We start from the raw sequence: 15,595 nt of genomic DNA, 5'->3' as shown, positions 1-15,595 counted from the left end.
TTCCTTGGTAAGACCTGCGTTTCACAGCAGAGCACGTTAAGAGGCACGGTTGGGTACAGGCAGGAGGAGCAGAGTCCCTGCTGGAACAAAGAATAAGGAGAGGAAGCAGGCTGTGCAATCGCATAGGAACAGCGTGGAACTGCAAACAGTACAGAAGCTGATAGTCCCAGGGAGAGGGGACAGGGCACTGGCACAGGGAGGAAGTGGCGGTGGCCCAGACCCTGTACCAAGTTCGGTGTTGGCCACGCTAAACACGTATGCATACAGCAGTAGCCCTGACCCACAGGTCCACTCACCCACGGGTAAGCACGACCCACAATCTTAATTATGTCCGACTTTCCAGTGGGAGAGGCCACACTCACAGTGGCACCGCTCCCTCGTTACTGTACACACACTCTCCTGCACACTCGTGGCAGGGTGGCTGGGGCTCTCTGCGGACTTTCCTCAAGGCTGTTCTTCTCTAACAGGAAGGACACCGACTTCCCGTCCCTGACCACGCGCTCCACCCTGCACACACAGCCAAGAGCAGATCCCAACTCCCCTGCACCTGCCTGTGAGTCTGGGCCACGGCCACCCCCTGCCTGTGTCCCTTCCTGTGCAACGGCCACAACACTGACTCCTGGGGAAGCAGAGGAAGGGGGACCCGGGAGGGCAGGGCCGGCCTGGGCGGCGGCGGCGGCAGGAGCTCCCTCGGCAGGAAGGAAGCCCGCCAGGCTCAGGCTGTGCTCCTCTGTCTCACTCCTCAGGACCTGCTGTTTCTCCTGTCCTCCCTTCCCTAGTTCCTGCTTTCCCCTCCTCACTGTAACTCGATCTTTCAAAACCTGCCCAGCTGACCTTGCCCTTGAGCCCGGCTGAGCCAGGTTTCACGAAGGCAGAGGGTACTGAGCCGCTGCATACCCAAGTGACCCCCTAGATGGTCACCTTGGGAAAGTATCGGCTCCCACAGGGCCCGCCCAGCCCTGCCCTGTAGTTTGTTTTTTGTTTTCCCCAATGCTGGGGACAGAACTCATGACCTCACACCCTAGGCAAGGACTCCACTGCTACACCCTCGGCCCCTTAGGGGTTTCCTTTTACCTCTCATTTACTTGATCCTTTAAAGGAAAATGGGGATGGTTTGTAGGGAAAAGGGAAGCAAGCTCTTCCCAGATAAATCTATCTTTAGGGGTGGGGGATTTAGCCCAGTGGTTCCGCCGCCTGCCTCGCAGGCACAAGGACCTGAGTTCAATCCCCAGTACCAAAAACAAACAAACAAATAAATCTATCTCTAAAGCCAAGATTCCTGGTTATAAAGTGCTAGATAAATAAAAAATTGCATACAGATGTTAAAGGATAGAAAATGGATACGTTTTGACTTCCACGTCTTATAACATTATGGAGACACATAAAAAAAGAAGGTGTGCTTTACATTTCTATCCACATTAAGATGTGAGCGAATCATATGAAAATCTGGGCTTCAGAGTTCTTTTCTGCAAACCACCATCAGGCAGCCAGGGCAGTGACAAGGCTACAGCGCAGACGAGAGGTTCCTGCGGCCTCAAGCAGGTCTGCCCTCCTGACAGTAACTGGGAGTCTCAGACTGGTCTGAACTTTCAACCTCCCTGTCTCAGCCTCCCTAGTGCTGGGATTATAGGTGTACACCACATGGCCAACTTACATAATTCTTTTGATCTAAAATGTTATTAAAATGCTACTCTCAGGCAGCTGTGCTGGTGCACCCCTATAATCCCAGTACTCAGGAGGCTGAGGCCAGAAGATTGTGGCAAGTTCAAAGGCCAGCTTGGACACTGCCGTAAATTCAAGGCTAGTCTCAACTATATAATGAGACCATCTCAAAAAAAAAAACAAACCTTAAATTTAAATTTAAAAATAAAATAAAATGCTGCTCCTCAGTCAGCCCTGCTTAGGGTCCCTGAAAGTAGAGATGGCATTTTTCCTCACTCTGAAGCTCAGCCCAGGCCTGGACTGGATGAGCGGCAAACGGAGATGCCTCTAAAACACACCCCGAGAAACACAAGCTGCATCTTCACTTCCGGGCTCTGGGCACAGGCCTTCAAATCACTGTGCACCAGAACCCAGTCTTTGGAGAACTTGGACCAGGAAGTGAAACATGGGTCCCAGGTCAAACGGGCCCTATGTCCTTAGCGTAGCTCCATGTCCCAGGCAGAACAATTTCTAGGGCCCCAGGCTGCACCACTGCCCTGGAATTCCTGGTTTAAAAATTAACAGCAGTAAGGGTGTAGTTCACTTTCTACTAGCCGGAAGACTCCTGAGGATGGTGGCCAGGTGTACTGTTGTGTTAACTCCTCTGAGAGGCAGAACTTCCCGCCTGCCCACGCCTTCTGCGCGGAGCAGCAGGGATTGTCCGTGACCGAGCAGGAAACAGACACGGCGCTCGCCAAGGGCACAGGAACAGCCGGCAACAGCCAGGCAGCGCCTGCGAGGATCCAGCCGGGAGGCAGGGCGGGTGGGGACACCAGGCGAAGTGAGGATGCCCTGCGGGTGCCCGGCCAGCAGAGCACAGGCAGAAAGGGTCCTTGGGGAGGACTCGCCAAGGAGAAACCCAAACCCCAGGCAGAAGCACTCTCGACCAGGAGGCCAGGGACGGGCAGCCGAGGAGGCCGGAGCCCAAGTGCAATGCGGACGACACAGGGTCAAGAAGGACTGCACAGCTGGCTCTCAGGGAGGTGAGACGCTGGATGCTGGGACAGAGGAACGACCGACTCAGCTGATGGCCTATGCTTTGCAGCCACTCTGTCAGGCCTCCTAGGCTCTGAACCTCTCTTGAAGAAGCTCGCTCCCTGTACACAGGGCTGCATTTGCCAAGCCACAGAAATGGCAACTAACAAGCATCCGGGGCTCCCAGGACCACCAGGTCCCAGCAGCCCCTCTTCACCTGTGCATCCTCTGCCCGGCCCCCCGGCCACTGGGCACCCTGCTCTGCCCCGTGGCCGGTGTAGCCCCTTGGGGAAGCTACTCACGGAGGCCGTGGGGAGCCGCTGTGTGCAGGCCACGGGCAGCCGCAGCTTCCAGTCCGTCTCCCCGTCCAGCTGGTCCGTCCGCAGGAAGCAAGAGCCTGTGGAGGGAAGACGGGCACCACCCAGTCACCTGCGATCCGGAGTCCTTCTCCAGGCACCTCTGGGGACCTCCTACTCTGCTCTTCGTGAAAATGGCCCATCCACGGCCAAATGGAAAATAAATACTCTACTTCCCCTCTCTCCATGAGCTCTCGGCTAGAAAGATCTGGCTCCCAATTCTAGTCGCCGTCACCTGCTGGGGCACCCTGGGCCGGCTGGCCCTGCTAAGCCAGCATCCTCATCTGCAAAACGAGACAGACACAGTCCTGCCAAGCTTGCTGGAAGAGCCTGGGGTGCCCAGCTTGAGGCCGTGACAGGCAGGGGCTCTGAGGCCCGGCCTCTGTCTGTGCCTCCGTTTCCCTGTGAGGCATGCTGGAAGCGACAGAGCTGCGCCAGCATAGCACAGGCCAGTGCCGACCACCAGGAAGGAGCCGGTCAGCACCTGCAGCTATCGCAGGGGGAGCAACGCTCCCCCCAGAAATCCAACTCCAAAGGGTTCTGAAAGCCAACGTGACGTCACAAGTACAAACTTCCTTGTTATGGAGCATGGTTACTAAAAATACCGTACGACTCTAACTTCAGCCCATTTGGGATGAAACACACCAATGCGTTTCTGTCAAGACGTAGGGCCTGTCACCAAGGTATCTCAATTCCGCAATGGCAAACACTCCGGAACTGGACACAATCCAAATCTGAAGCACTTCTGGTCCCACGCGTCTCAGGTAAGGGCCCCTCCGGCTGCACTGGCTCACACGTGTCACAGTGACACGCAGGTCCACACAACTGGCTCTGCTCTACATGGCCCAGGGGACAGACTAGGCTTGGACACGGCAACTTGTCAGGAGGTCGCCCCTAACTGCTCATGTTGCTGTCAAGGTGGGGAGGGCCAGGGATTTAGCTCAGTGGCGCCACCACCTGCCTCGCAAGCGCAAGGTCCCAAATTCAATCCCTGGTACCAGAAAAAAAAAAAAAAAAAAAAAAAAAAAAAAGGGAGAAGGATAGGATGCAGAGGGCCCTCACACTCCAGTCCAGAGCGACAGAGAACCCATCCGAGGACGGAGCTGCAGCCTTTAAAAGATTGTTTTCACCTCCTTTCCTGATTACATTAGTATAAAATTTTATTTGTAACTCATAGTACAATAAATCACAAGAACCCCAAAGGAACAGGAATGTAAATTTTCCAGCTATTCAAATATCTCCAACTAGGCCAGACAGACCAAAACAAGAAACAAACAAACAAACAAACAAAAAAACCAGCTTGTTTTCTCAGAACAGCTTCAATACGAATAAAAAAGTGAGGTGGGAAGTAAATGCACTGGGTAAGGGTCTTAGAAGAGACCTTGAGAGATCTGGCAAACTGGGCTCTGATGACAAATGAACCCACAGGTGCAGTGGCGCAGTTAAACCAGCTTGTTTTCTCAGAACAGCTTCAATACGAATAAAAAAGTGAGGTGGGAAGTAAATGCGATGGGTAAGGGTCTTAGAAGAGACCTTGAGAGATCTGGCAAACGGGGCTCTGATGACAAATGAACCCACAGGCGCAGTGCTGGGCGGCTGAGGTGGGAGGCTCCAAATGTGAGCCAAGTAGCCAGACCCTGTATCAACACAAAGTCAGTAAAGGGCTGGGACAAGCTTGGCGCAGAGGCCCTGGTTTAACCCCCAGTGTCTCCAAAAATAAAACACAAAGGAGAGCAATAAAGGGATCTGCCCCTCTGCCCAGTTTTCAGAATGCCCCATCTCATAGATCCTCACAGATCTCCAGGGACAGCTCTGAAGAGAGAGCGCCTCTGTGAGGCACCTCACCCTGCTGACTCCTGCAGCTGAACCTCACCCGGCCCGAGAGCAAGCCAAGGCCCTCGGGGGCACTGTGCCAGGTGCTGGTCACCAGGATCTCTCCCCTGTGACTGGAATCTAACAGCCCCCGCCTTTTTTAAGAGTTTTTTGAGACAGGGTCTCACTGTACAATCTAGCCTGGCCCTGAACTCACTATGTAGCCCAGGCTGGCCTTGAACTCTTAGCGATCCTCCTGCCTCAGCCTCCCGAATGGTGGAATTATAGGCACGCACCACCAAGCCTAGCTACCAAAGACATTTCTAATTCGAAAAGGCTGCACCAGTAAACAAGATGTTTTCCATTTCTCTCCATGGCTCCAAAGTGATAATCTACTTTGGTCACATTTTCAAATGAATTACTTTGTGGAGTCACCCCTGAAAACTTAACGGTCATTTTCCACGCTCGTCTCTGACATTTACCGTTTTTCTCTGATGTCCTCAGGAAGATCATGTCGGCAGGGACCCGCTGGTTCTGTGGGGAAAGAAGGGAGACTGTTACTGTGACAGCCATGCTAGGGAGGAGGGGCAGCCACAGCCCATCACCCTCTTTTAAGTTTCCGCCTTTGACCGGGACACATTTGAAGGTTTATTTTGTTTCAAATCTGAAGTCCTGCACACTCCTGGGATTCCTCTAACTCCTTATCCATATTCCCTCTGGGAAGGAGGCTTCCAGTTGTCCCGCAGCTCTTCAGAGTCCAGCCAGGGGACACAGACACAGCCTGTCTCTGTAGCCAGCACCTTCCACACCTTTCACTTCCAGGCATGGTGGTGCACACCCATAATCCCAGCACTCAGGAGGCTGAGGCAGGGGGATCGCTGTGAGTTTGAGGACAGCCTATACAGTAAATTCAAGGCCAGCCAGAACTGCACAGTGAGACCCTGTCTCAAAAAGCAAAAATAAATAAGTAAAAATAAAAACAAAAGACACATGCTCTGTCCATGCGTTCTACTTCTGCCAATCCTCCAGCTCCATGTTTAGCTGTTAGAGGGATGTTCATAAAGAAGCAACAAGGGCCATTCTCAAAAACGAAACACAAAAGAGCAGGGAAGCCAACAGGAGCCACATTTAATTCTGAAGAGAAGAGCCCACGCTAACATACGGGACGGTGTGGTGCTGAGCTGCCACAAAAGTTTCCCTTCCGCTCAAGTCAACCCTGAGTCCTTGGATTTAATCCATGTAAAAGTACAGGTGACAGGGAAACGACTCCAATCTCTAATCAAATATCCCTCGGGAGCCTCGGGGCGCCGCCCACTGCACAGCTCCTGGATCCCAGGCAGGGCTGAGCGCGGCCAGAGCGGCTTTTCTTAGCGCCGCTAGGAGAGCGCGCATTCAGGCCTCTCCACTCCTCTCCTTAGGCTTCATCCGCGTTCCCCGAGAAACCCCTGGCACGCACGATGTCTGGGTCCCCAGAGGCTAATTCGGTAAACGACAGACACCGGCGGCCGCAGCGCAGCCCCCGCCCCACGGCCCGGACCCACCTTCTCCACGATGAGGAGATCGCCCACCTGGATGCTGGAACTCTTCACCTTCACCGTCCCTGCAAAGCAGCGGGCCCGCGCGTCAGTACGGCTCGTTTCAACTGTACATCGCCAGGGCGACGCAGGACAGCAGCTGACGGCCTATGTCTTCGCCCTCTGGCTCTACCCCTGCCCCTGCAGGAGGCTGCTCCTCCTTCCCGACCCCGGCATCACAGGGCACTGGGCTACCCCGTGCTCTTCAAGAAAGAGCGTCTCTCTTAACAAGGACTCAGCTTTCCTAAACTAGCACTGTGCTAGGCACAATGATGCACACCTATGATCTCAGCACCCGGAGGCTGAGGCAGGAGGGTTGGGAGTTGGAGGCCAGCACGGACTACATCTCATGAAATGGTCACCAGGCGGTGGCACACACCTGGAATCCCAGCACTGGGGAGGCTGAGGCAGGATGACTGCTGCAAGTCTGAAACCAGCCCCGTCTACAAAGTAAGTTTAAGGCCAGACTGAACTACAGAGCAAGACCCTGTCACAAAAAAAAAAAAAAAAAAAAAAAAAAAAAAAAAGCTAACCAACAATGACTGGTTTGCTTTTTTTCTCTTTTTTACAATTGTTTCAGTTTGGTTTACATAATTACGATCAGATGTGATTTCTGATGGACGCTCACCTGCAACGACAACAAAGGGTGACACTAAATGCAAGCCCTGCGCTAAGGGTGCACAAGCGTCAATAACCTCATTCAGTCCCTGCAGCAAGCACAGGAGACGGTGGCTTCAACTCAGGTTTTCAGAGGGGGAAGCAGGTTTGGGCGACTGTCCCCCAAGTCTGAGTCGGAACAGGTCAGCACCAGATTCACTTCCACATCTTCCTTTAGAGTATGGAATAAAGACCCAGGAGTTCTGCTCAGCTAAAAAACATGACACCCCAAGGGTTCAGGGAGAAAGATGGTCCTCAGGGCCAACTAACCAACTTTTGTACATTTATGTTTTACATTTTAAAAGGCAGTAACCAGCTAGGTGTTGTGATGCAGAGCCATAATCCCAGCATTCTGTGAGGCTGAGGCAGGAGGATCTCAAATTTGATCCTCGTCTGGGCAACTCAGTTACTTAGCAAGACTTTGTCTCTGATAAATACTAAAAAGGGGCTGGAGATGTAGCTCACTATGAAGGCTGTGGGTTCAATCCCTACTAACATGAGGAAAAAAGAGACAAAAAACAAACCATGCTTGGCTCTCAAGCCATGCAAAAAACAAACTAAGGGCTGAATTTAGCCACAGGCTTGGCTGCCACCCCAGGAGCTGGTGAGGAAGACAGCTGGACAGACACACGCGAGGCAGTGGCAGCAAGTCCAGTGTACCAGGAAGGCAGGGATATCCTCCTCCGAAAAAGGGCCTAGAACAGCTCCACTCACTCAACATCGAGCCCCATTTACCAAACGCCTGCTGTATGCCAAGGGTTTAGGGTTGGGGAGGCACGGAGCTCACGCTGTAGCAGGAGGAAGGAAAGAGGCAATGGACAGTGATGTGTAAGGGTGTGGAGGCGGGGGTGGGCAGCGTCAAACTCCTGGCAGCAGATCTGAGGCCAGAGTCAGCCAAGGAAGCACTCTGGTTATCAGGATCAGAGGAAATCTCAGCCTGAGGGAGAGACAGGTCCAACAGGCGTATGGTGTGAGTATGAGGGAGAGCTGGAAGCCCCTGCACAAGACCCCAACCATCACGCACAGGTGGGGAGCAGCAAGAGAGGGCAGGGCCAGGAGGTCCCACAGCCTGAGAGCAAGCTCCTGGGAAAGTGGCCTTGACTCTGGGGGCCGAATTCTCATGCAAGGGAGGAGCGATGCCAGGAAACCTTCATCGGAAGGGCTGATGCCCACAATAAACCCATTTACTTTACTGATATTCAGGGAGAAAAAGAACCCCCAAAGTATATGCCGCAGAGAAGGAGCAGAGGGTGAGTCAGGCACCTGCGACCCCGGCAGCACTTTTCACGCACCCCACCTACACCTGGTCATTAATCTGAATTTTGAGCTTCCCTTTCTTTCATTCCATAAAAAAGGGCAGGGCTGGGACTGCAGCTCAGAGGCATGGCCTCATATGAGAGAGGCCCCTGACAGAAAGATCTTAAAGACATTTAAAATAATCTACACACAACCAGGGCATGGTGGCGCACACCTGTAATCCCAGCATTAGGGAGGCTGAGGCAGGAGGATTGCTGTGAGTTCGAGACCAGCCTGGACTACACAGTGAGTTCCACCGTCAGTCTCAACTACACAGTGGGACCCTGTCTCAAAAATAAATAATGAAATAATAATAGTCTACATGCATAACTAAATTTTCACAATTTCTCCCAACAGTCTGCACTTTTAACATAATTCAATATCACATCTTTTCATTACCATTGAGATTTTGCAAAATGTTTAGAGAATTTCTACTGAAATAGCTCTCGGAAAGAGGCTACAGAAGGTCTGATTTTAACCAACTTTTGTATTTGATTAAATATGGTTACTGTCACAATAATTAGACCTGGCATCCAAAGTTCTGTACACAAACACTACTGACCTCTAGAAAGCACCTGGCCACCGTGACAGCCAGATTCATCCTGGGTGCTGCTAGGAACCAAGGAATTTCCCAGTGCAAGTGCCTTACCCTACTATTGCACATCTAGCACTTTCATAAAATGTAAGGCTGAACCAGCCCTGGACACCCCTACCCCGAGCGTCACAACACCCTGGACTTTGGGCAGTACCAGCAAATGAGAGGTGGGCCTGCCCGCTAACCCAGGGTCATGGGCAGTCTCCCTCCGTATCTACAGGGGATTGGTCCACCACCCCACGGAGGGCATAATTCACAGGTGCTAAGTCCCTGATAGAAAACAGTGTAGCATTGGCAAAAAAACCCACATCCACCCTTCAGGATACTTTAAACCATCTCTAGATAACTTATAATTAACAGAATGCGAATCCTGTGCAAATCACTGTTGTTACTAGAGAATAAGCACAAAAAGTGTCATGTTTGGCACAGAGACAACCATGGTGGACCTAACTACATGGTTACCTTGGCAACAAGGTGATGCTGCAGATAAGGAGGGGTGAAACAGAGGGTTTGGTTCTAACTGGCAGAACTCTGGCTGCCTGAAGCCCTCTTATTCCGCTAGGGGGCAGCAGCAGAGGCAGCAGGCTCGGCCAGCTCGTCCAGCAGGCTGGGGGGGCGGGGGTGGCATTCCCAGGAGGAAGGTCGTAAATTCAACCAGGCCCTGGGTGCCAGCGACAGCTTCCCTCACCTGAGCTTGCCCTACTTTCCCAAACATAAATTTACACGTTGTCTTTGGTTTTATTACTCAAATTTATGCTGCTGGGGTGACTCAAACAGTCACAACTGACTCTGGATCTTCAGGACATAGTTACAAGTTTTAAAAGCTAACTCAAAGCAGGATACAGGACTTTAACTCCCGCTAAGTAGCAAATGCCCATGGATCTGGATATATGCAAAAGAGACAGAGAACAAAATCACTAGGGGTGTCCGGAAAGGCCCAGAAGTGACCCTTTTCTGGAGAGGTGCAGGAGTTAACCCAATATTCCACATTCCTCTTTTTACAGTAACCATAAAGTTGCTTTTCAAAAAATAAACAAATTGAATTTGCTCAAAATTGTTAAGCGACCAGGCTCAGAGTTTCCCCTTCTGCAACTCAGTCCTGATTTATGATCAGTTAATCTGAACTCTGCTTCTCTTTGTCCAACTGCTCTGCCTCAAAAAAAAAAAAAAAAAAAAAAAAAAAAAAAAAAAAAAAAAAAAAAAAAAAAAAAAAAAAAAAAAAAAAAAAAAAAAAAAAAAAAAAAAAAAAAAAGCACTGATTTGCAGAGCAGTTTCTGAGGCAGCCAGCAGGCCGTCCTTCGCACAAACACTCCTCCTGTACCTGTCCCTCGGCCGACAGGCCTTGGACCCACCTCGGGGGACCCACGAGGGCCACCATCTCCAGACCCCCCCCCCACCGCACAGCCAGGGTTTGCTCATCAGCCTTCCACGGGGACCAGGGAGCCTCAGCTCTGCGGCTCCAACAAAGAGACCCTCAGACGTCCACACTCCGGCACCCACCCAGCGCCCTGACAGTAAAGTGAACTTCCCAAGCTAAGGTACCATGTTCTGGGGACCAAGACTAATGCAGCCTGGCTGCCTGCTGGAGGGGCGTGTGTTCGTACGTTCCCAATGAAGAAAAAAAAAGGAAATAAAAGTAGAGAAGCCATCTAGCAGTTTCCTAACTTCCAAACAAAGTGCACTAGAGGGGAAAAAGCATGGCACTTTGACAGTGATTGTCACGGATCTCAAAGGAGGGCAGGAACTCTCCCCAAAGCCCACCCGACTGGAAGAAAAAAGGCTCCTCCCCAGCCCTTGGCAGGGACCCTTCCCACGCTCGGGCTTTAATTATTTTCATCTCACCTTCTCTGAGACTGCAAAGCTGGAAGGAGGGTGGTTTTATGGGTGCCCTGCTGCTGTGAGCGAGCGCTCTACTGTTCTCAGTGCAAAGTTCTTTTTAGCCGTTTGCATTTCATTTTGCACTGAGCCCTGCGAATTACAGAGGTCAGGAAGGTAAGTGACAAAACCTAGAAACATCTTTACGAAGAACGTAGGGAGACGGGAAGTGAGCCCCGTTCTCCCTGCTGCTCGTTTTCAAATGCACTCGCAGACGCACCACGGAATTTGGGTATGAGATTTCTGCAGAAGTGAAATGAAAAGTTCTCTGCCTGCCACCTCTTAAACCATTAAACGTCTTCGAATAAATTCAGCCCTTTCAGCTTTCACCACTTCACCCAAGTCGTCTCACAGTCAGTTTATAGTGGGGAACAAACTTCCAATTCCTGGGTCTGTTTATTTCTACAGAGATGGACCCGAGCCTTTCATAAGCAAACCCACCGAGCCCCGCTGTGCCTTTCATGGATGACAGCTTCAGAATAAGAGCAGTTTGTCTGCATTGCAGGGAGAAACCAGATGTTTCCCTTGAGTCGAAACAAGCAAATGACAATTAAGTCAAACTGCTGAACAGCCTGGGATTTTTTTTTAAAAAGCCAAAAAAAATTTTTTTTTCCCTAAATACATTCCAGGGCGTTAGTATGTGTGGGCCTATTTTTTGACCCCAAACACCTCCAGCTATACTTCTATTTTTCATTGTGCACACAGACACTGATTGCCTTTGTAGCTCTCCCAGTGCAGTCTCCGTGTATAACCCTGGTTAATGTATTACTCTTTAACTCACTCTGTAATCTAATTGTGACAGTGATGAGTTGTAAATTCTGCTCCCTGTGTACATTTCCTGGGGTTGACATTAAAACACCTCTGCACACCCGGCAGAGTTCAGAGGTTTAAAGTTGAAATTTTCATATTTAAATAGAGTTGTCCACATTCCCCAAAGCTTAAGAAAAGACTTATTTGAAAACAGGCACAGGGTTGAAAAGTAGTATTATAAATACCACTACCACCGCCTCCTGCTTCGGTTTGAAGCAGAGAGAACTTTTTTTTAAAAGACTGCAGTTTAAATGTAACATGTTTATATTGGACAGAAGCTTTCGCAATAAATATAGAAATGGTTTTGCAGACCTACGGAGCTCCAAAGAGTGAAGTAGGCTGACACCCTGGCAGGGAGGAAATAACCTTTTGTGAATGATAACAATGCAATTTACATGTGAGATTTTTGAGGGTTTGGTGGAGTTTTGTTTTTCACTAAGTAATAGGTCAGTGCACCAATGGTCTGTAACAAAGTAAAATCAAGTGCTTGGAAAGGAAAAAGAAAACTGAACCATGTGGATCTGAAGTAACTTTACATCTGTCAGAAACTGCATGAGAGTGTTTGGCAAATCTGTTTTCAATGAGACTCATAAATGCGGATGCTCTGGATGGTGACAGGGAATTGGGATGGGGAACTCTGTTACTGAACAGTCAGAGGGCCTCAGTGCAGGGTCTCTGCAGGGGGTTTGCTGCCTTAACATCAAAAAGCCCATCACTAATAGGGCGTGGTGGTGCACACCTGTAATCCCAGCACTCGGGAGGCTGAGGCAGGAGGATCACTGTGTGTTTGAGACCAGCCTGGGCTACATAGTGAGTTCCAGGTCAGTCTCAACTACATAGTGAGACCCTGTCTCAAACAAACAAACAAACAAACAAAAAGTCCATCGCCGAAACTCTTTTAAAAAAATTCACGAAAAAACATATTCTAGCGTTCACTCAGGCTGAATAGTTTATATTTTGAAACCATCAATAGTATTGCAGGCTTTAGTAATTCCCCACAAACACACACATCTTCCCCACACCGTTCTGCCTTCCGATCAACCTCCCCCATACTTCACAGGCTGGGTGTCGAGCTCGGGGCACAGAAGGCCCGCCTGGCAGCCCAGCACTCAGGAGGCCCAGGCTGTATCCCCAGGGCAGGGGAAAGCAGCCATGGGTCCTCCATCTCAAAATGCAGTCAGGTTACTGCAAGCCCAGAGAAGGATCCAGGGTGGATCCTGAATCACAGTGAAAACTGAGATCTTCAAAGGGAGGTGAGCTCGCCGGGGGCAGCTACAGCTGGCAGTGGCAGCACAGACACAGCTCAACACACAGGAAGAACTGGGGCAGGAGAAGCAGCGAGTCGGTTTTACACCACAGACACAGGAACGTGTGAGGCGGGTGAAGGGCATGGACCTTCGCTCACGATTTATGGGATTTATGGTTCACCATCTGTCCACAGGTCCCTAGCACAAAAGAAGCGCTGGCAACTGTGTTCATTATGCATCTGTTTGCACTTTCTTTCAAGGCTAAGTACCTGCTGGCCTCATTTAGCCCTTGGTCAGAAGTTAGTCTGGGAAGGTAGTAGAGGTATGAAGACCAACGGAACTCATCTTACGAAAATGCAAATGCGATGTCCCTGACCACCTGGGCTAAGTACACAGATACCTCCAGAATTACACTTCCGATGTGCAGAAGTAGAACTATAAACACTCCAGGCCCGGGGATTTAGCTCAGTGGCACCACGCCTGCCTTGCAAGCGTATGGTCCTGAGTTCAATCCCTGGTGTGTGGGGGTGGTATAAACACTCCGGCCAGCTATGGCAGCGCACGCCTGTACTCCCATGTCCCAGCTTAGGCAACTTACTGTGACCCACAATTAAAAATAAATGGACTGCAGTTCAGTGGTGCAGTGTGTCCATCTTCAATCCCAAGTACTGTGTTTGTGAATGAGTGCGAGAGATTCATTCACTAATTTGTGTTTCCTGACACAACCCAAATCTTCTTTTTCCAGTGCTGGGGACTTGCCAAATCCTTTGAGGTAAATGTTAGGTTTTGCTGGGTTTGCTACTAGCTCAAGATCTCTTTTTGGCTTTATTTCCACTGCCACTAATTTGGGGAGACAGCTCCATTAAAATCCTCATAAAGTTCTGAGAAATACTTTTGCGGGGGGTGAATTGAACTCGGGTCCTTGCGTTTGCAAGGCAGGCCACCGAACCACTGAACTAAATCCCCAGCCCTCTGAGAGCTACTTTTAAGCCTCCTAGCTGTTTCAAAGTGAATGAATTTCACGTAAGAGTAAGAGGGACACTTGCTTCTGGGAAAGCACTGTTCCCACACGGCTTTCAGCAGTTGTTCACACCTTAGCACGACAGAGCTGGACTGATGGGCATCTCTGGACTCGGAGAAGTGTTTCAAATGCCCGCAATGTCAAAAGCCCTCTGTAGCATGTGCACTAGGCTGAACACTGTGGCTATCACTGAGCTGCTATACGCAAAAGCGCTGGGCTCAGCTCCTTGCACAGACCAGCCTGGGAGGGAAGGAACACAGCTGAGCCCCTACCTCACCGCACCTCCGAGGAGAGGCTTCCCTCTTGCATCCTACGGGCTTCAGTCATGGTTTTAGCAATAGATGAAAAAAAGAAACCTTTTCCTTCCCCACCTCCACCCTGTAAAAGCTACCCCTACAGGGCTAAAGAGTCATCAACTAGCGGGGCACAGTGACATAAGCCCGTGCTCGGGAGGCTGAGACAGGAGGAGTCATGAGCTCAAGGCCAGCCTGAGTGACATAGCAAGATCCTTGCTCAAAACAAAACAAAATCACCAACTGGACCGTACCAGGCGCCCGGCTTACTTAGGCTAGGCAGTCCTCCTTCGCTTTTCTTCACCTGCATCCTAATTACAGCAGCATTTTTAAAAACAGCTTCAAGGCCATTTTCTCTCCACGCCACACCTGGAATCCCTGGATCACAGAATCGACCCTCGTGGACCCTCAGGTCCAGGCTGGCTTCCTGCCCTGGAGAGGGAGGCTCAGGACTCACAGCCCAAGTGCAAAGAGCAAGGCGCAGCCGAGCCTGGCTCCCGGCTGCCGAAAGCTGGGGTTTTGCTCTCCCCGGGGCAGGCTGTGGGGCTGCTCCTTCTGGCACTGCAGGTACCTCACGGGCACGAGGCCCTACACTCGGTCCAGTGCTCTGCAGTCACCACCTTGAAATTCATTCTCCACCCACCCAGGAGCTGGGACCACAGGCACGCGCCACTGTGCCTGGCCCTGAGATGCCCGGGCACAGGCAGCACGGGCTGGTTTTGCACTACACACCACGCTCTCTTCCTTCCTGCAAGATTCAGAACGGACGGTCACCTCTTCTGGAAAGACACCGTCAGCTCCTCTGTGATGGGCCCCTAATCCCAGCCCTTCTAACCTCCGCACCAATCCCAGGATGGAGCCAAATCATCTCTGTGCCAGAGGCCCATTTGCAGCTCTCCGCAGTGCGTGCCTTAGGACCAGAAGCTCACGGGACCTGCCCACGTGGACGTTCGAGCTCAGGCAGAGACCAAGCTGGGAACCCCTATTTCCAGATGCCAGGACTACGCTCAGAAGCAGGAAACGCTAGCAAAGGCCGCTAGACTCACGCCGTGCCAGTGGGACCACTGGTGACTCTCCCGTACCATCGCTTACAGGCTGGGATGTCTCGCTGGTTCCTAACTACCACAAAGTCCCATACCCCACATTTATCTGGCTAGGGCAGAAATCTACCATTGTACGTGACACATGATGGAGCCTCAAATGTTTCTTAAGAGAAGGATAAAATTTCCTTGTGGATCCCTAACTTTATTATCCAAAAACTTCAAAAAAAGCCAGGCGTGATGGTGCACTCCTATAATCCCAGCACTCAGGAGGCTGAGGCAGGAGTATGGTCATGAGTTCAAGGCCAGTCTGAACTACACAGCGAGACTTGTCTCAAAAAAA

The 15,595-nt window shown here is 50.9% G+C and overlaps 1 protein-coding gene across 6 annotated transcripts in view; it reads right to left on the bottom strand.

Annotated features, from left to right (window-relative positions):
• Atp9a (ATPase phospholipid transporting 9A (putative)) overlaps nt 1-15,595 on the bottom strand; it is a 143,495-nt gene that overhangs the window by 66,644 nt on the left and 61,256 nt on the right. For all 6 annotated transcript variants that reach the window (XM_033767138.1, XM_010618208.2, XM_010618207.3 and 3 more), the window contains exons 5-7: nt 6,386-6,444; nt 5,327-5,378; nt 2,979-3,073 (exon numbers count right to left, since the gene is read on the bottom strand). In XM_033767138.1, the coding sequence (XP_033623029.1) occupies nt 2,979-3,073; nt 5,327-5,378; nt 6,386-6,444 (206 nt within the window). The remainder of the gene's footprint in view (nt 1-2,978; nt 3,074-5,326; nt 5,379-6,385; nt 6,445-15,595) is intronic.

Source organism: Fukomys damarensis, unplaced genomic scaffold (genome assembly GCF_012274545.1).
Source record: "Fukomys damarensis isolate Sample0158 unplaced genomic scaffold, DMR_v1.0_HiC HiC_scaffold_22, whole genome shotgun sequence".
NCBI lineage: Eukaryota > Metazoa > Chordata > Mammalia > Rodentia > Bathyergidae > Fukomys > Fukomys damarensis.
This window is presented reverse-complemented; position numbering and strand designations above follow the sequence as displayed.